General features: G+C 48.8%; 2 protein-coding genes across 3 annotated transcripts; one reads left to right on the top strand and one right to left on the bottom strand.

Annotated features, from left to right (window-relative positions):
- The first annotated feature begins 10257 nt into the window (after nucleotides 1–10257).
- Nucleotides 10258–14617, top strand: echdc1 (enoyl CoA hydratase domain containing 1). 2 transcript variants are annotated; one of them, XM_065027290.1, is made up of 6 exons: nucleotides 10258–10333; nucleotides 10779–11151; nucleotides 11810–11952; nucleotides 12808–12860; nucleotides 12959–13039; nucleotides 13216–14617. In XM_065027290.1, the coding sequence occupies exons 2-6, from the start codon at nucleotides 10839–10841 to the stop codon at nucleotides 13628–13630; spliced, it is 1005 nt and encodes a 334-aa protein (XP_064883362.1). In that variant the 5' UTR covers nucleotides 10258–10333; nucleotides 10779–10838; the 3' UTR covers nucleotides 13631–14617. The 2 variants fall into 2 exon arrangements, with proteins under 2 accessions (XP_064883362.1, XP_064883363.1); XM_065027291.1 differs by lacking the exons at nucleotides 10258–10333; nucleotides 10779–11151 and adding an exon at nucleotides 11284–11321.
- A 5-nt stretch (nucleotides 14618–14622) lies between these two features.
- LOC115127937 (large ribosomal subunit protein eL30-like) lies at nucleotides 14623–19303 on the bottom strand. Its single transcript, XM_065027292.1, has 4 exons — nucleotides 19145–19303; nucleotides 17069–17214; nucleotides 14878–15008; nucleotides 14623–14742 (listed from the first exon to the last, which is right to left on the bottom strand). Exons 1-4 carry the CDS (start codon nucleotides 19163–19165, stop codon nucleotides 14690–14692), a joined length of 351 nt encoding a protein of 116 aa, XP_064883364.1. The 5' UTR covers nucleotides 19166–19303; the 3' UTR covers nucleotides 14623–14689.
- Between the last annotated feature and the right edge of the window lie 46 nt (nucleotides 19304–19349).

The following is a 19349-nucleotide window of genomic DNA, read 5'->3' on the forward strand; positions in this document are numbered from 1 at the left end:
AAACCGTATTCACAGGTCTGGTATTCACAGGTCTGGTATTCACAGGTCTGGTATTCACAGGTCTGGTATTCACAGGTCTGCTATTCACAGGTCTGGTATTCACGGGTCTGGTATTCACTGGTCTGGTATTCACTGGTCTGGTATTCACAGGTCTGGTATTCACAGGTCTTGTATTCACAGGTCTGCTATTCACAGGTCTGGTATTCACAGGTCTGGTATTCATAGGTCTGCTATTCACAGGTCTGGTATTCATTGGTCTGGTATTCATTGGTCTGGTATTCACAGGTCTGGTATTCACAGGTCTGGTATTCACAGGTCTGGTATTCAGGTCTGCTATTCACAGGTCTGGTATTCACAGGTCTGGTATTCACAGGTCTGGTATTCACAGGTCTGGTATTCACAGGTCTGGTATTCACATGTCTGATATTCACAGGTCTGGTATTCACAGGTCTGCTATTCACAGGTCTGGTATTCACAGGTCTGCTATTCACAGGTCTGCTATTCACAGGTCTGGTATTCATTGGTCTGGTATTCACAGGTCTGGTATTCACAGGTCTGGTATTCACAGGTCTGGTATTCACAGGACTGGTATTCACAGGACTGGTATTCACAGGTCTGGTATTCACAGGTCTGTATTCACAGGTCTGGTATTCACAGGTCTGGTATTCATTGGTCTGGTATTCACAGGTCTGGTATTCACAGGTCTGGTATTCACAGGTCTGGTATTCACAGGTCTGGTATTCACAGATCTGTATTCACAGGACTGGTATTCACAGGTCTGGTATTCACAGGACTGGTATTCATTGGTCTGTATTCACAGGTCTGATATTCACAGGTCTGGTATTCACAGGTCTCACAGGTCTATTCACAGGTCTGATATTCACAGGTCTGGTATTCAGCTAGTGGTCTGCTATTCACAGGTCTGGTATTCACATGTCTGATATTCACAGGTCTGATATTCACAGGTCTGGTATTCACAGGACTGGTATTCACAGGTCTGCTATTCACAGGACTGGTATTCACAGGACTGGTATTCACAGGACTGGTATTCACAGGTCTGGTATTCACAGGACTGGTATTCACAGGTCTGATATTCACAGGTCTGCTATTCACAGGTCTGGTATTCATTGGTCTATGCACAGTATTCATTGGTCTGGTATTCACAGGACTGTTATTCACAGGTCTGCTATTCACAGGTCTGGTATTCACAGGTCTGGTATTCACAGATCTGATATGCACAGGACTGGTATTCATTGGTCTAGTATTCACAGGACTGGTATTCATTGGTCTGATATTCACAGGTCTGATATTCACAGGTCTGGTATTCATAGGTCTGCTATTCACAGGTCTGATATTCACAGGTCTGGTATTCACGGGTCTGCTATTCACCTGAGGTCTGTATATTCACAGGTCTGGTATTCACAGGTCTGGTATTCACAGGTCTGGTATTCACTCTCAATGGTGCATCTGTAGAAGTTAAACATGAGGGTCTTAGGACCAAGACAAATTTACTCAGCCTCCTGAGGTTGAAGAGGCTCTGTTGCGATTTCTTCACCACACTGTCTGTGTGGGTGGACCATATCAGGTTGTCTGTGATGTGGACAGGGGCATCACTCTCTCTGCTGCATCCTGTAGTTGTGTTGACGTTGAAGGAGAGGTTATTTTTCAGAATAACCATCCCTCCAGGGCCCTCTCCTCCTCCCTGTAGGCCGTCTTGTCATTGTTGGTAATCAGACACTGTTGTGTCAGTCTGCAAACCTGTCATGGGTGAATAGAGATTACCAGGGGGGGGGGGGGCTGAGCACACCCTGTTGGTATAAACCCCGGTGTTGAGGATCAGCGTAGTGGAGGTGTTGTTGCCTACCTTCACCACCTGTTAGATACAGTATAAACATCACCGTCTCCCTCTCTCCCCATCAGTCTATGGACTTATAAGTTAGATACGGTAAACATCCATGAGTTAGATACTATCCTACCAGTAGAGACAGTCCTCCTTTATGTGACCAGAGTCATACATCTACAATATGTCTGTATGTTTGTCTTGCTATTCTTACCTTCTTACCGTTACAGGGCTGCTATTGGCTATCAGGTCGTTCAGCTCAGTGGCTCCTTGCCGTTACAGGGCTGCTATTGGCTATCAGGTTGTTCAGCTCAGTGGCTCCTCGTCTCCCTCTCTTTATGTCTTATTGTGTTTTCGCAGTATAAACATCACCTGAGTTAGATACAGTATAAACATCACCTGTTAGATACAGTATAAACATCACCCGTTAGATACAGTATAAACATCACCTGAGTTAGATACAGTATAAACATCACCTGAGTTAGATACAGTATAAACATCACCTGTTAGACACAGTATAAACATCACCTGTTAGATACAGTATAAACATCACCTGTTAGATACAGTATAAACATCACCTGAGTTAGATACAGTATAAACATCACCTGTTAGATACAGAATAAACATCACCTGAGTTAGATACAGTATAAACATCACCTGTTAGATACAGTATAAACATCACCTGAGTTAGATACAGTATAAACATCACCTGAGTTAGATACAGTATAAACATCACCTGTTAGACACAGTATAAACATCACCTGAGTTAGATACAGTATAAACATCACCTGAGTTAGATACAGTATAAACATCACATGAGTTAGATACAGTATAAACATCACCTGTTAGATACAGTATAAACATCACCTGAGTTAGATACAGTATAAACATCACCTGTTAGATACAGTATAAACATCACCTGAGTTAGATACAGTATAAACATCACCTGTTAGATACAGTATAAACATCACCTGAGTTAGATACAGTATAAACATCACCTGAGTTAGATACAGTATAAACATCACCTGAGTTAGATACAGTATAAACATCACCTGAGTTAGATACAGTATAAACATCACCTGTTAGATACAGTATAAACATCACCTGAGTTAGATACAGTATAAACATCACCTGAGTTAGATACAGTATAAACATCACCTGAGTTAGATACAGTATAAACATCACCTGAGTTAGATACAGTATAAACATCACCTGAGTTAGACACAGTATAAACATCACCTGTTAGATACAGTATAAACATCACCTGAGTTAGATACAGTATAAACATCACCTGAGTTAGATACAGTATAAACATCACCTGAGTTAGATACAGTATAAACATCACCTGTTAGATACAGTATAAACATCACCTGAGTTAGATACAGTATAAACATCACCTGTTAGATACAGTATAAACATCACCTGAGTTAGATACAGTATAAACATCACCTGTTAGATACAGTATAAACATCACCTGTTAGATACAGTATAAACATCACCTGAGTTAGACACATTTAACTACCCTGGAGAGATGACATCACACATATAACTACCCTGGAGGTGACATCACACATTTAACTACCCTGGAGAGGTGACATCACACATTTAACTACCCTGGAGAGGTGACATCACACATGTAACTACCCTGGAGAGATGACATCACACATTTAACTACCCTGGAGAGATGACATCACACATGTAACTACCCTGGAGAGATGACATCACACATGTAACTACCCTGGAGAGGTGACATCACACATGTAACTACCCTGGAGAGATGACATCACACATTTAACTACCCTGGAGAGATGACATCACACATGTAACTACCCTGGAGAGGTGACATCACACATTTAACTACCCTGCAGAGGTGACATCACACATTTAACTACCCTGGAGAGGTGACATCACACATGTAACTACCCTGGAGAGGTGACATCACACATTTAACTACCCTGGAGAGATGACATCACACATGTAACCACCCTGGAGAGATGACATCACACATGTAACCACCCTGGAGAGGTGACATCACACATTTAACTACCCTGGAGAGATGACATCACACATTTAACTACCCTGGAGAGGTGACATCACACATGTAACCACCCTGGAGGGATGACATCACACATGTAACCACCCTGGAGAGATGACATCACACATTTAACTACCCTGGAGAGGTGACATCACACATGTAACTACCCTGGAGAGATGACATCACACATGTAACCACCCTGGAGGGATGACATCACACATGTAACCACCCTGGAGAGATGACATCACACATGTAACTACCCTGGAGAGGTGACATCACACATGTAACCACCCTGGAGAGGTGACATCACACATTTAACTACCCTGGAGAGGTGACATCACAGGGCCCATTGGAATGCAGTATGTCCTATTTAATGCACCACCTTTGACCAGGGCCCTTCGGGACACAGTTTGACCAGAGCCCATTGGGACACAGTTTGAACAGGGCCCATTGGGACACAGTTTGACCAGAGCCCATTGGGACACAGTTTGACCAGGGCCCATTGGGACACAGTTTGACCAGAGCCCTTTGGGACACAGTTTGACCAGGGTCCTTCGGGACACAGTTTGACCAGGGCCCATTGGGACACAGTTTGACCAGAGCCCTTTGGGACACAGTTTGACCAGGGCCCTTCGGGACACAGTTTGACCAGGGCCCATTGGGACACAGTTTGACCAGAGCCCTTTGGGACACAGTTTGACCAGGGCCCTTCGGGACACAGTTTGACCAGAGCCCAGAGTGACGAAACAACAAACAGGGCATTCTACAGATATAGGCCGAACCATAGATGAAAGAGCTGTACTTCAGAAGCACTATCAGTATGTGTGATTGTAGAATAAGCCTGGCCTTCTCTCGGGATCAGTCAGATTGGGTTTGGGTTGATATGGGACCAATCCCATATCACTTGAGAGAAGTTGATTTACTGTAATCTGAGTTCTGAATCCAACCTCTCTGCTGGAGGGGGGTAACCAACTATGTGTTATTACAAAAGCCTCCTCTCCTGACTGAATAAGGACCTGCAAGCTGAATGTGTTCCTCAGACAGAATGCTTTGTTTATAACAGGGGAATGAATGGAGGCAGGCAGAGGGAAGCTCTGTTCCTACTGCCATGTGATCTTACACGCCGTGTGGAGACGCTATGGCAGAATTATGGTTGGTGTGTGTTTTATATCAAACATCCAATCTGCTAAACTAAGGAGACAACCCTTACATGAATATCTGAAGTGAACCGCAAAGATTTCTTCCCCCACAAATAAATGAAACTCAGGAGGAGGAGGTGAGAGAGGAAAGGTGAGGATATCAGAAGGAGGGAGAGAGGAAAGGTGGGGATATCAGGAGGAGGGAGAGAGGAAAGGTGGGGATATCAGGAGGAGGGAGAGAGGAAAGGTGGGGATATCAGGAGGAGGGAGAGAGGAAAGGAGGTGATATCAGGAGGAGGGAGAGAGGTGAGGATATCAGGAGGAGGGAGAGAGGAAAGGTGAGGATATCAGGAGGAGGGAGAGAGGAAAGGAGGTGATATCAGGAGGAGGGGGAGAGGAAAGGTCAGGAGGAGGGAGAGAGGAAAGGGGGATATCAGGAGGAGGGAGAGAGGAAAGGGGGGAGGTGGGGATATCAGGAGGAGGAGAGAGGAAAGGTGGGGAGAGGAGAGAGGAAAGGTGGGGATATCAGGAGGAGGGGAGAGAGGAAAGGAGGTGGGGATATCAGGAGGAGGGAGAGAGGAAAGGTGGGGATATCAGGAGGGAGAGAGGAGGTGGGGATATCAGGAGGAGGGAGAGAGGAAAGGAGAGGGAGAGAGGAAAGGTGGGGATATCAGGAGGAGGGAGAGAGGAAAGGGGGGATATCAGGAGGAGGGGAGAGGAAAGGTGGTGATATCAGGAGGAGGGAGAGAGGAAAGGTGGGGATATCAGAGTGAGGGAGAGAGGAAAGGTGGGGATATCAGGAGGAGGGAGAGGAGGAGAAGGTGGGGATATCAGGAGGAGGAGGGAGAGAGGGAGGAGGTGATATCAGGAGGAGGGATATCAGGAAAGGTGGGGATATCAGGAGGAGGAGAGAGGTGGGAGAGAGGAAAGGTGGGGATATCAGGAGGAGGGATATCAGAGAGGAAAGAAAGGGGGATATCAGGAGAGGGGAGAGAGGAAAGGTGGGGATATCAGGAGGAGGAGAGGGAGAGGAGGGAGAGAGGAAAGGTGGGGATATCAGGAGGAGGGAGAGGAGGTGGGGAGAGGAGGGAGAGAGGAAAGGTGGGGATATCAGGAGGAGGGAGAGAGGAAAGGGAGGAAGGTGGGGATATCAGGAGGAGGGAGAGAGGAAAGGAGGGATATCAGGAGGAGGAGAGAGGAAAGGTGGGGAGAGGAAAGGTGGGGATATCAGGAGGAGGGAGAGAGGAAAGGTGGGGATATCAGGAGGAGGGGAGAGGGTGGGGAGGAGGAAGAGGTGGGGATATCAGGAGGAGGGAGAGAGGAAAGGTGGGGATATCAGGAGGAGGGAGAGAGGAAAGGTGGGGATATCAGGAGGAGGGAGAGAGGAAAGGTGGGGATATCAGGAGGAGGGAGAGAGGAAAGGAGGGGATATCAGGAGGAGGAGAGGAGGTGGGGATATCAGGGAGGAGGGAGAGAGGAAAGGTGGGGATATCAGGAGGAGGGAGAGGAAAGGTGGGGATATCAGGAGGAGGGAGAGAGGAGGAGGGATATCAGGAGGAGGGAGAGAGGAAAGGTGGGGATATCAGGAGGAGGGAGAGAGGAAAGGTGGGGATATCAGGAGGAGGGAGAGAGGAAAGGTGGGGATATCAGGAGGAGGGAGAGAGAAAGGAAAGGGAAAGGGGATATCAGGAGGAGGGGAGAGAGGAAAGGTGGGGATATCAGGAGGAGGGAGAGAGGAAAGGGTGGGGATATCAGGAGGAGGGAGAGAGGAAAGGTGGGGATATCAGGAGGAGGGAGAGAGGAAAGGTGGGGATATCAGGAGGAGGGAGAGAGGAAAGGGGGATATCAGGAGGAGGGAGAAGAGATATCAGGAGGAGGGAGAGAGGAAAGGTGGGGATATCAGGAGGAGGGAGAGAGGAAAGGTGGGGATATCAGGAGGAGGTGGGGATATCAGGAGGAGGGAGAGAGAGAGGAGGAGGGAGGAAGGAGGGAGAGAGGAAAGGTGGGGATATCAGGAGGAGGGAGAGAGGAAAGGTGGGGATATCAGGAGGAGGGAGAGAGGAAAGGGGGGATATCAGGAGGGAGGGATCAGGAGGAGGGAGAGAGGAAAGGTGGGGATATCAGGAGGAGGGAGAGAGGAAAGGTGGGGATATCAGGAGGAGGGAGAGAGGAAAGGTGGGGATATCAGGAGGAGGGAGAGAGGAAAGGAGGAGGGGAGAGGAAAGGTGGGGGAAAAGGAGGAGGGAGGAGGAAAGGAGGTGATATCAGGAGGAGGGAGAGAGGAAAGGTGGGGATATCAGGAAGGAGGGAGAGAGGAAAGGTGGGGATATCAGGAGGAGGGAGAGAGGAAAGGTGGGGATATCAGGAGGAGGGAGAGAGGAAAGGTGGGGATATCAGGAGGAGGGAGAGAGGAAAGGTCAGGAGGAGGAGGGGATATCAGGAGGAGGGAGAGAGGGAAAGGTGGGGATATCAGGAGGAGGGAGAGAGGAAAGGTGGGGATATCAGGAGGAGGGAGAGAGGAAAGGTGGGGATATCAGGAGGAGGAGGAGAGAGGAAAGGTGGGGATATCAGGAGGAGGGAGAGAGGAAAGGTGGGGATATCAGGAGGAGGGAGAGAGGAAAGGTGGGGATATCAGGAGGAGGGAGAGAGGAAAGGAGGGGATATCAGGAGGAGGGAGAGAGGAAAGGTGGGGATATCAGGAGGAGGGAGAGAGGAAAGGTGGGGATATCAGGAGGAGGGAGAGAGGGAGAGAGAGGATAAAGGTGGGGATATCAGGAGGAGGGAAGAGGAAAGGTGGGGATATCAGGAGGAGGGAGAGAGGAAAGGTGGGGAGGAGGAAAGGTGGGGATATCAGGAGGAGGGAGAGAGGAAAGGTGGGGATAGGTGGGGATATCAGGAGGGGAGGGAGAGAGGAAAGGTGGGGATATCAGGAGGAGGAGAGAGAAAGGGGAAAGGAGAGAGGGGATATCAGGAGGGGAGAGAGGAAAGGTGGGGATATCAGGAGGAGGAGGGAGAGAGGAAAGGTGGGGATATCAGGAGGAGGGAGAGAGGAAAGGGGGGATATCAGGAGGAGGGAGAGAGGAAAGGTGGGGATATCAGGAGGAGGGAGAGAGGAAAGGTGGGGATATCAGGAGGAGGGAGAGAGGAAAGGAGGGATATCAGGAGGAGGGAGAGAGGAAAGGTGGGGATATCAGGAGGAGGGAGAGAGGAAAGGTGGGGATATCAGGAGGAGGAGGAGGAAAGGGAGGGAGAGAGGAGAGGAGGGAAAGGAAAGGGGGATATCAGGAGGAGGGAGAGAGGAAAGGTGGGGAGGAGGGAGAGAGGAAAGGTGGGGATATCAGGAGGAGGGAGAGAGGAAAGGTGGGGATATCAGGAGGAGGTGGGGATATCAGAGGAGGGAGAGAGGAAAGGAGGAGGAGAGAGGAAAGGTGGGGATATCAGGAGGAGGGAGAGAGAGGAGGGAAAGGAAAGGTGGGGATATCAGGAGGAGGGAGAGAGGAAAGGTGGGGATATCAGGAGGAGGGAGAGAGGAAAGGAGGGATATCAGGAGGAGGGAGAGAGGAAAGGAGGGAGATAGGAAAGGAGGGATATCAGGAGGGAGAGAGGAAAGGTGGGGATCAGGAGGAGGGAGAGAGGAAAGGAGGGATATCAGAGGAGGGAGAGAGGAAAGGTGGGGATATCAGGAGGAGGGAGAGAGGAAAGGTGGGGATATCAGGAGGAGGGAGAGAGGAAAGTGGGGATATCAGGAGGAGGGAGAGGAGGAGGAGATCAGGAGGAGGAAAGGTGGGGATATCAGGAGGAGGGAGAGAGGAAAGGTGGGGATATCAGGGGAGGAAAGGGATCAGAGGAAAGGAAAGGTGGGGATATCAGGAGGAGGGAGAGAGGAAAGGTGGGGATATCAGGAGGAGGGAGAGAGGAAAGGTGGGGATATCAGGAGGAGGGAGAGAGGAAAGGTGGGGATATCAGGAGGAGGGAGAGAGGAAAGGTGGGGATATCAGGAGGAGGGAGGAGGAGGAAAGGAGGGGATATCAGGAGGAGGGAGAGAGGAAAGGTGGGGATATCAGGAGGAGGGAGAGAGGAAAGGTGGGGATATCAGGAGGAGGGAGAGAGGGAGGTGGGGATATCAGGAGGAGAAGGAAAGGGGATATCAGGAGGAGGGAGAGAGAGGAAAGGTGGGGATATCAGGAGGAGGGAGAGAGGAAAGGTGGGGAGGAGGAGAAAGGTGGGGAGAGAGTGGAAAGGTGGGGATATCAGGAGGAGGGAGAGAGGAAAGGTGGGGATATCAGGAGGAGGGAGAGAGGAAAGGAGGGGATATCAGGAGGAGGGAGAGAGGAAAGGTGGGGATATCAGGAGGAGGGAGAGAGGAAAGGTGGGGATATCAGGAGGAGGGAGAGAGGAAAGGTGGGGATATCAGGAGGGAGAGAGGGGAGGAGGGAGAGAGGAAAGGTGGGATATCAGGAGGAGGGAGAGAGGAAAGGTGGGGATATCAGGAGGAGGGAGAGAGGAAAGGTGGGGATATCAGGAGGAGGGAGAGAGGAAAGGTGGGGATATCAGGAGGAGGGAGAGAGGAAAGGTGGGGATATCAGGAGGAGGGAGAGAGGAAAGGTGGGGATATCAGGAGGAGGGGAGAGAGGGAGAGGAAAGGAGGGATATCAGGAGGAGGGAGAGAGGAAAGGGGGATATCAGGAGGAGGGAGAGAGGAAAGGTGGGGATATCAGGAGGAGGGGAGAGGAAAGGAGAGGAGGGAGAGAGGGATATCAGGAGGAGGAGGAGGGAGAGAGGAAAGGAGGGGATATCAGGAGGAGGGAGAGAGGAAAGGAGGGGATATCAGGAGCATGTATTTCCTTTTTTTTGTTAATGTTTTTTTTTTTCAGCCCCTCCAGAATAATTTAATGTATTTTTTATTTATTTTAATAAAATCAGCCCCTGCAGAAAGCCTTTTGGCTGTTGGTAGGCTGTCATTGTAAATAAAATGTTGTTCTTACTGACTTGCCTAATTAAATAAAGGTTCAATAAAAATAAAAATAAATGTCAAGAAAAAAAAGGGGATGAACTAATAGCACGGCATGTTTGAATCATTTTTGAACGACGTATATAATTACTGGACAGTACGGTGAACCGAAAAATTATTCCCATACCACAATTCTCTTTAGTAAAACTACATAGAATCAATCATTCTGAATGCTGGGAGTGTTCGCTTGCCCTCGTGTGTCGGTTCCAGCGAAGTGCAGCTGGCCAAGTTCCTTGTTCACTGGTTCATGTTTCCGGGGGCGAAGGTTTCAATGTAACACCACAACATTGAGCTATCGAACAGCACAGGTTTGTGAAATATTTTAAGATGTCGCTTCTTATGTTATATCACCTAATTATCAGGTTGTTAGGGACGTTTTTTCCACAGTACTTTTGGGGATGTTAAAGTCTACGCTTTTAGAAATCCACATTTTTATAAAGAGGATATAACTGAAGGACATGGTTAGTCAGCTAGCTCTTGCCCATCGCACGAAGACAACAACAATAAGATGCCTCTACATGGGTCAGATGCGCATGCGTAGATGTCTTAGTTGGGACCTGAGCTACTGTCTATCTGCCTCAGTTAGCACAGACAGAGGACTATTATGGACTGGTAGCTGCACACATACGACCTAGCAACCAACTCTGGCCAACTGTTTTACAGTTCAATAACAGTGCTGATTCCTCTCTTTTTCCCTCCCTTTGTTCCTCTCCTTGTTGTTTCTCTCTCTCCTCCTCTTCTCCTCTTCCTCAGTCCCTCTCCTGTCTGTTTCTATCCCTCCATCCTTCTCTCCTACCTTTCCCTGGTAGCAGCATGGTTCTGTCTGCAGCCAGACAGCACCTCCTCGGGGGCATTCGGCTTGGTGCCTGGGGGCAGCACCTCCTCGGGGGCATTCGGCTTGGTGCCTGGGGGCAGCACCTCCTCAGGGGGAGTCGGCCTGGTGCTTGGGGGCAGCACCTCCTCAGGGGGATTGGATCAGTTTACACCGATGCCAAGGGGTTCCAGGAGAAGGAGATCAGAGAGAAACTCCAAGCTTTCCCTGGGGGATCTATAGACCTTGTCAAACAGGAGTCTGGCATCGCGGTACTGACCGTCAACAACCCTGCTCGCATGAACGCTTTCTCTGGTATGGAAGCATTGCCTAATGAACGCTTTCTCTGGTATGGAAGCATTGCCTAATGAACGCTTTCTCTGGTATGGAAGCATTGCCTAATGAACGCTTTCTCTGGTATGGAAGCATTGCCTAATGAACGCTTTCTCTGGTATGGAAGCATTGCCTAATGAACGCTTTCTCTGGTATGGAAGCATTGCCTAATGTTATATTTTATTCATTGATCCGAGTGTTGCTCTTTGCTGACCTGCAATTCAGACTAAATATCACTCCGATTCTCTTTGGTTTTCTCTTCACCAAACGGAGCGAAATATATTTCAGTTGATATTTCCGACTCTTTGTTTCTCCTGAGGATGACAGTGGAACTAAGGGGGCTGGTGCTCAATGAACCGGGTTGTGTTGAGTAGGGCACACTGTAGCAAAACGTTTAGCAACAGATGACCAAAAAAAAAACGTGTTTATTTGGATCTCCATTAGTTTTTACATTAGCAGCAAAAAAAAGACAAAACATGACAAGTAACAGAACACTGATACACTGATGGACAAGGACTTTAACAAACCATTTAACAATACAACAAAACAGGTCATATTGAACATGTTCAGGTTGTACCTCCGTGTTTCACTCAGGTTCAAAACGTTTTATCCCTACTGAACACTACCCTGTTTTCTCCAGGTTCCATGATGGTGGAGCTGGAGGAGAGGGTGTCCCAGCTAGAGGAGTGGACGGAGGGCAAAGGTCTCATCATCCAGGGGGCTGCTGGGACATTCTGCTCTGGGTCAGATCTCAACGCAGTCAGGGCTATATCCAATCCTCAGGTCAGTTCTCAATGCTGTCAGAGATATATCCAACCCTCGGGTCAGTCCTCAATGCTGTCAGAGATATATCCAACCCTCAGGTCAGTCCTCAATGTTGTCAGAGATATATCCAACCCTCAGGTCAGTCCTCAATGTTGTCAGAGATATATCCAACCCTCAGGTCAGTCATCAATGTTGTCAGAGATATATCCAACCCTCAGGTCAGTCCTCAATGTTGTCAGAGATATATCCAACCCTCAGGTCAGTCCTCAATGTTGTCAGAGATATATACAACCCTCAGGTCAGTCCTCAATGTTGTCAGAGATATATCCAATCCTCAGGTCAGTCCTCAATGTTGTCAGAGATATATCCAACCCTCGGGTCAGTCCTCAATGTTGTCAGAGATATATCCAATCCTCAGGTCAGTCCTCAATGTTGTCAGAGATATATCCAATCCTCAGGTCAGTCCTCAATGTTGTCAGAGATATATCCAATCCTCAGGTCAGTCCTCAATGTTGTCAGAGATATATCCAACCCTCAGGTCAGTCTCTGAGGTTCTCTCTCTGAAAGACCAGTGGAAAGCTCAGTGAACAGTTTTTATTCAGTCACATTGTATTGGGGCACTCCTACTTCCATCCAATCTGACTTCCTAAAACCACATGTCAAACTCATTCCACGGAGGGCCGAGTGTCTGAGTGTGCTTCTTTCCTTCCTTGGTTGATGAATTAAGGTCACTAATTAGTCAGGAAGTCCCCTCACCTGGTTGTCTAGGTCTTAATTGAAAGAGAAACCCCCCCCAAAACCAGCAAACACTACCAGGCCCTCCATAGAATGAGTTGGACCTCCTGGTCTAAAACGATGCGTCTTGTCTTTCAGGATGGGATGAAGATGTGTACGTTCATGCAGAATGCCCTGACCAGACTACTGAGGTAGTTACACACTACCCTCTGTGGTAGATGGTTCTAAGATCGACGTAGTCACACCAGATGCTCTGTGTCACACTAACCCCACGTGTTCTCTGTTGAAGGCTACCTCTGTTGTCTGTAGCTCTGGTGGAAGGGAACGCACTGGGGGGAGGAGCTGAACTCACTATTGCCTGTGACTTTAGGTACAGTAACGCGACTCATTGTCCATAGATATCACCATTGTGTTTATTAACCTTTAGGCCTACATCCAGATAGTGGAGAAAAGTAGAGTTCACAATAAAAAGGCCTTTTCTAAAAATAACAAATCCACCAAGTTTCCAAATCTCTAAAAACCAACGTCCCGGTCTCTCCCTGCTAGGTTGATGGCGCCGGGCAGTGTGATCCAGTTTGTCCATAAACACATGGGTCTGGTCCCTGGTTGGGGCGGTGCAGCTAGATTGGTACGCATCGTAGGCGGCCAGAGCGCCCTGAAGATGCTGGGTGGCGCTTTGAAAATAGACCCAGAGATGGGGCTTCAGATTGGGCTTGCGGACGGGGTCCTGGAAGGTTCCCTGGCTGGGTCTGGAGCCAATGCCCTCCTGGAGGCAGAGCAGTGGTTGGGATGCTACACCACGGGTCCAGCCCCGGTCATCAGAGCCATAAAGAGCGTGGTGGTGTCTGGGAGAGAGCTCCCCCTGGAGGTGGCCCTGAGGACTGAGAGGGACGTGTTCGGGACAGTGTGGGGAGGGCCGGCTAACCTACAGGCTCTGGCTACTAAGGCCAAACACAAGTGAATGAACTAATCTTGCGATTACATTGTAGTCTCGTCCTAATGTTCTGGAGAAACCTAGAACGTCTGGAGTGGAAGTCGTGAACCAACCCACACTGAGACTGAACTGGAACACTAGGATGGGCTGTAGAGGGTCTGAACCAGAACACACTGAACTAGTGTATTCATTCTGACAATTCTGTTGCTTAAAAAGCATCTCTTAAAAACAGAAGCAAACGAATCCTACTTGTACTATAGTTTTAGTTGGGAAATGTTTTGAACCCATTAGGCAGAATGAATACATCCCTGGACTGTGCTCTGGGAGTTTGACGGTACCAAATGACAGAATTATATTGCTGTGTTGTGAGTGACCACTAACAATCTATTATTTCAGTGAAGGAATTGTTGTCAACTGTTGGGACAATTATATGGGCCCCATCTAAAAGTGGTGATGTAATGTGTATCAGTGGAGAGTCTGATATGACACTAGTTGTGAAGATGGTATTGTGCCTTTTGACCTTTGTGGCTCTACTACAGTCCATTAACACCGGGGTGACCCAACGCCAGGGGGGTGACCCAACACCAGGGGGGTGACCCAACACCAGGGGGGTGACCCAACGCCAGGGGGGTGACCCAACGCCAGGGGGGTGACCCAACGCCAGGGGGGTGACCCAACGCCAGGGGGTGACCCAACACCAGGGGGTGACCCAACACCAGGGGGGTGACCCAACACCAGGGGGGTGACCCAACACCAGGGGGGTGACCCAACGCCAGGGGGTGACCCAACGCCAGGGGGTGACCCAACGCCAGGGGGGTGACCCAACGCCAGGGGGTGACCCAACACCAGGGGGTGACCCAACACCAGGGGGTGACCCAACACCAGGGGGTGACCCAACACAATGCAAGCTTGATGTAGAAAAACCCACAAGTGTCCACATTTCTCAGTCTCTTCCACAATGTCTTCTATTGTACTACAATCACATGTCAATGACTAAACATATGACAAAAACAACTGGGTCATCTTGAAGTCGATTTATTTATACCAAAATAACATCTACAGAGAAACGGAAGTGAAGCAACTAGACTACTTCTCCCCCTGTGGCTGATCAGGCATACTCCTGATGATGTCCGAATCCCCTGTGGACGATTAGAACATAATTACAAGTTACGTTCTAGAAACCAGTCGTGAGAGAATAACAGTTCACACACACACACACGTGACAACGTTGTCACATTTGTCCCGTTTTCATGGAAGATTTAAAACAAACTCACCGGGGTCAATGATGGCCAGGGTACAGACTCTGAAGTACTTCCCACAGGCCGTGCCAAGCTCTATGTTGTTCCCACTGTAGTGGTGGACCCCAGTCTTAGCCAGCATCGCATAGTACTCGATCTCTGATTTCCTAACCGGGAGAAGAGTTCAAATCACTTTTAGGGTGGGTTCACTTTAGTTCAATATCAGTGCTGAGCCCAGTCACTTTTAGGGTGGGTTCACTTTAGTTCAATATCAGTGCTGAGCCCAGTCACTTTTAGGGTGGGTTCACTTTAGTTCAATATCAGTGCTGAGCCCAGTCACTTTTAGGGTGGGTTCACTTTAGTTCAATATCAGTGCTGAGCCCAGTCACTTTTAGGGTGGGTTCACTTTAGTTCAATATCAGTGCTGAGCCCAGTCACTTTTAGGGTGGGTTCACTTTAGTTCAATATCAGTGCTGAGCAGGACTGCGTAATCTTCCCTGAGGGGAAAGAGGTTTCTGCGCCAGCCAAGTAGTAGCACACCTGATTTCAAATAATCAGTCAATTGAAATAAATTAATCAGGCCCTAATCTATAGATTTCACACAACTGTGAATACAGAGATATGAATCTGTTGGTCACAGACACATTATCAATAAAAAAAGAGGTCAGGGCGTGGATCAGAAAACCAGTCCGTATCTGATGTGACAAACCATTTACCTCAAGCAGTGTGACACATCTCCTTCACATAAGAGTTAATCAGGCTGTTGATTGTGGCCTGTGGAATTTTGTCCCACTCCTAATTCAAATGGCTGTGTTGAAGTTGCTAGATATTGGCAGGAACTGGGACCTGGTTACGCGTGGTGGGTTGGGCCTGGTTACGCGTGGTGGGTTGGGCCTGGTTACAGTCTGCGGTCGGTTGGGCCTGGTTACAGTCTGCGGTCGGTTGGGCCTGGTTACAGTCTGCGGTCGGTTGGGCCTGGTTACAGTCTGCGGTCGGTTGGGCCTGGTTACAGTCTGCGGTCGGTTGGACCTGGTTACAGTCTGCGGTCGGTTGGGCCTGGTTACAGTCTGCGGTCGGTTGGGCCTGGTTACACCTGGTTACACGTGGTCGGTTGGACCTGGTTACACGTGGTCGGTTGGGCCTGGTTACAGTCTGCGGTTGGGCGTACTTCACTGGCAACAGCTCTGGTGGACATCACTGCAGTAAACATGCCAAATTACATGCTCCATCAAAACATCTGTGGCATTGTGCTGTGTGACAAAACTGCACATTTTAGAGTGTCCTTTTATTTTTGGGGCGTATGGAAAATATCTGAGAGGTCTTTTAGTTCATGCATTCAGACTAACTTCACGTCTATATTTTGTTGATCAGTGTAGTTACCTGAGAGCAGGTGTGTTGTTGGCCGGGATGACCAGCTTGGCTTTGCCCTGTAGTTACCTGAGAGCAGGTGTGTAGTTACCTGAGAGCAGGTGTGTTGTTGGCCAGGATGACCAGCTTGGCTTTGCCCTGTAGTTACCTGAGAGCAGGTGTGTAGTTACCTGAGAGCAGGTGTGTAGTTACCTGAGAGCAGGTGTGTAGTTACCTGAGGGCAGGTGTGTTGTTGGCCAGGATGACCAGCTTGGCTTTGCCCTGTAGTTACCTGAGAGCAGGTGTGTAGTTACCTGAGAGCAGGTGTGTTGTTGGCCAGGATGACCAGCTTGGCTTTGCCCTGTAGTTACCTGAGAGCAGGTGTGTTGTTGGCCAGGATGACCAGCTTGGCTTTGCCCTGTAGTTACCTGAGAGCAGGTGTGTTGTTGGCCAGGATGACCAGCTTGGCTTTGCCCTGTAGTTACCTGAGAGCAGGTGTGTAGTTACCTGAGGGCAGGTGTGTTGTTGGCCAGGATGACCAGCTTGGCTTTGCCCTGTAGTTACCTGAGAGCAGGTGTGTAGTTACCTGAGAGCAGGTGTGTTGTTGGCCAGGATGACCAGCTTGGCTTTGCCCTGTAGTTACCTGAGAGCAGGTGTGTTGTTGGCCAGGATGACCAGCTTGGCTTTGCCCTGTAGTTACCTGAGAGCAGGTGTGTTGTTGGCCAGGATGACCAGCTTGGCTTTGCCCTGTAGTTACCTGAGAGCAGGTGTGTAGTTACCTGAGGGCAGGTGTGTTGTTGGCCAGGATGACCAGCTTGGCTTTGCCCTGTAGTTACCTGAGAGCAGGTGTGTAGTTACCTGAGAGCAGGTGTGTAGTTACCTGAGGGCAGGTGTGTTGTTGGCCAGGATAACCAGCTTGGCTTTGCCCTGGCGAATCATCCTCTGAGTCTGTTTGTAGCCCAGTACGTATTTACCACTCTTCATCACCAGCTGAAGACGAGAGTTGATGGACTCCAGGGACTTTTTCTGGGGAGAGAAACTGATTTAGAGACCAACTGTCGGGAAGTTGGCCTTCTGACAGTCGGGCTGCTTTTAGCCCACGACTGCATAAATAGGCTCCCGAGTGGCGCAGCGGTCTGAGGCCCTGCATCTCAGTGTTAGAGGAGTCACTACAGACCCTGGTTCAGCGGTCTAAGGCGTCATTACAGACCCTGGTGCAGAGGTCTAAGACACTGCATCTCAGTGGTAGAGGAGTCACTACAGACCCTGGTTCAGTGGTCTAAGGCATCTCAGTGTTAGAGGCGTCATTACAGACCCTGGTGCAGCGGTCTAAGGCGTCATTACAGACCCTGGTGCAGCGGTCTAAGGCGTCATTACAGACCCTGGTGCAGAGGTCTAAGACACTGCACCTCAGTGGTAGAGGAGTCATTACAGACCCTGGTTCAGCGGTCTGAGACACTGCATCTCAGTGTTAGAGGCGTCATTACAGACCCTGGTGCAGAGGTCTAAGACACTGCATCTCAGTGGTAGAGGAGTCACTACAGACCCTGGTTCAGCGGTCTGAGACACTGCATCTCAGTGTTAGAGGCGTCACTACAGACCCTGGTGCAGAGGTCTAAGACACTGCATCTCAGTGGTAGAGGCGTCACTACAGACCCTGGTTCAGCGGTCTAAGACACTGCATCTCAGTGGTAGAGGCGTCACTACAGACCCTGGTTCAGCGGTCTAAGACACTGCATCTCAGCGCTAGAGGAGTCACTACAGACCCTGGTTCGATTCCAGGCTGCATCACAACCTGCTGTGATTGGGAGTTCCATAGGGCGACACACAATTGTCCCAACTTCGTCCAGGGTAGGCCATCATTGTAAATAATAATTTGTTCGTTTTTTAAATTAAAAAATGAATGACAGAACACAAGGCAGTCCATGTGTAACAGTATAGCTTCGGTCCCTCTCCTTGCCCCAACCAGGGATCCTCTGCACACATCAACCACAGTCACTCGCGAAGCATCGTTACCCATCGCGCCACAAAAGCTGCAGCTCTTGTTTCCCTTGAGCTACAACTACTTCAAAGCGAGTGACGTCACTGATTGAAACGCTATTAGCGCGCACCACCGCTAACTAGCTAGCCATTTCACATCGGTTACACATGCATCATGGCATGTCAATATAGACCAGGCGAGGGCCCGGTTTCACAAAAGCATCTTACGACTAACTTAATCGTCAGAACCTTCGTATGCGCAATGTTAAAACCTCCGAGCCGTTTCCCTAAAACCAGCACGAATAAGTTGTACTTAAACGCGAGTTATTTATCGACTGCCGCAGACCACTCGTAGAAAAAGCGTTTTTCCCCCCTACTGCGTCACTTTATACACAGAAGATCTCGCTAAACACAGAATCCAGATGTGGATCTGTCTCTGTGTGACCGCCGATAACTTCACAACGAAGTTGACTACAAATACACAGTTGCCAATGTCTTTAGAATTGTTACAAGCAAGGTTAGAAAATATGCTTAAAATGAAAACCGCGATGACTGCATTAAAGTGAATACGGTATATGCTTACACAGGCCTACATATTTCCTTGATATCGAAGTCAATTTAATGTTCATTTCAATGGGGTTTCATTTGACTATTTGGTCCAATGTATTTGAACGGAGAAAGCTTTACCCGAGATGAACGCTGCCTTTATTACATATGCCGCAACGACGCACCTACCGAACGTTGTCGTGGTGTTTCGGGAAACGCATGTTACATTTAGCGACCTAGGCAAGATGCATCGTAGACACTCGTAAGCCTAAAGTTCCTTCGCTAACCCGAAAGCGGACCCTGCTTGGTCACTCAACACTGGGATAAATGAACGATTTGAAAATAAAATTTACCCCATCACCGATTAAGTTTAAGGATGTGCGCAAACATTTCTATAATAAATGAACGATTTTTCCAATCTCAAACTCACAGTTTTCTTAGTGGCCACCATGTCTGCAGTTTAGATGTTACTAGCCAACCTAAACGAGGGTATCACATGCAAGAATGAGTGATTACAATCTTGTGTTGACATCAACCGGAGAGTTTCGCTAAATGCACAGCAATCTACACTGTCCGGTAGTTGAATGAAAGAAGGAGAATTTCCTCCCAGACTACAGTGCGTGTGTTTGGGAAAA

Source organism: Oncorhynchus nerka, linkage group LG14 (assembly GCF_034236695.1).
Source record: "Oncorhynchus nerka isolate Pitt River linkage group LG14, Oner_Uvic_2.0, whole genome shotgun sequence".
Taxonomy (NCBI): Eukaryota; Metazoa; Chordata; class Actinopteri; order Salmoniformes; family Salmonidae; genus Oncorhynchus; species Oncorhynchus nerka.

What these genes read in the sequence shown, in the direction of transcription:
- LOC115127937 (XM_065027292.1), bottom strand. Translation starts at nt 19,165, where the DNA reads ATGGTGGCCACTAAGAAAACT. An exon ending in TGGTGGCCACTAAGAAAACT is followed by an intron (nt 17,215 to 19,144) that starts GTGAGTTTGAGA and finishes TTCTCTCCCCAG; the next exon opens with AAAAAGTCCCTGGAGTCCAT. An exon ending in AACAACACACCTGCCCTCAG is followed by an intron (nt 15,009 to 17,068) that starts GTAACTACACAC and finishes TCTCCCGGTTAG; the next exon opens with GAAATCAGAGATCGAGTACT.
- echdc1 (XM_065027290.1), top strand. Translation starts at nt 10,839, where the DNA reads ATGGTTCTGTCTGCAGCCAGACAGCACCTCCTCGGGGGCATTCGGCTT. An exon ending in TCGCATGAACGCTTTCTCTG is followed by an intron (nt 11,152 to 11,809) that starts GTATGGAAGCAT and finishes TGTTTTCTCCAG; the next exon opens with GTTCCATGATGGTGGAGCTG. An exon ending in ACTATTGCCTGTGACTTTAG is followed by an intron (nt 13,040 to 13,215) that starts GTACAGTAACGC and finishes TCTCCCTGCTAG; the next exon opens with GTTGATGGCGCCGGGCAGTG.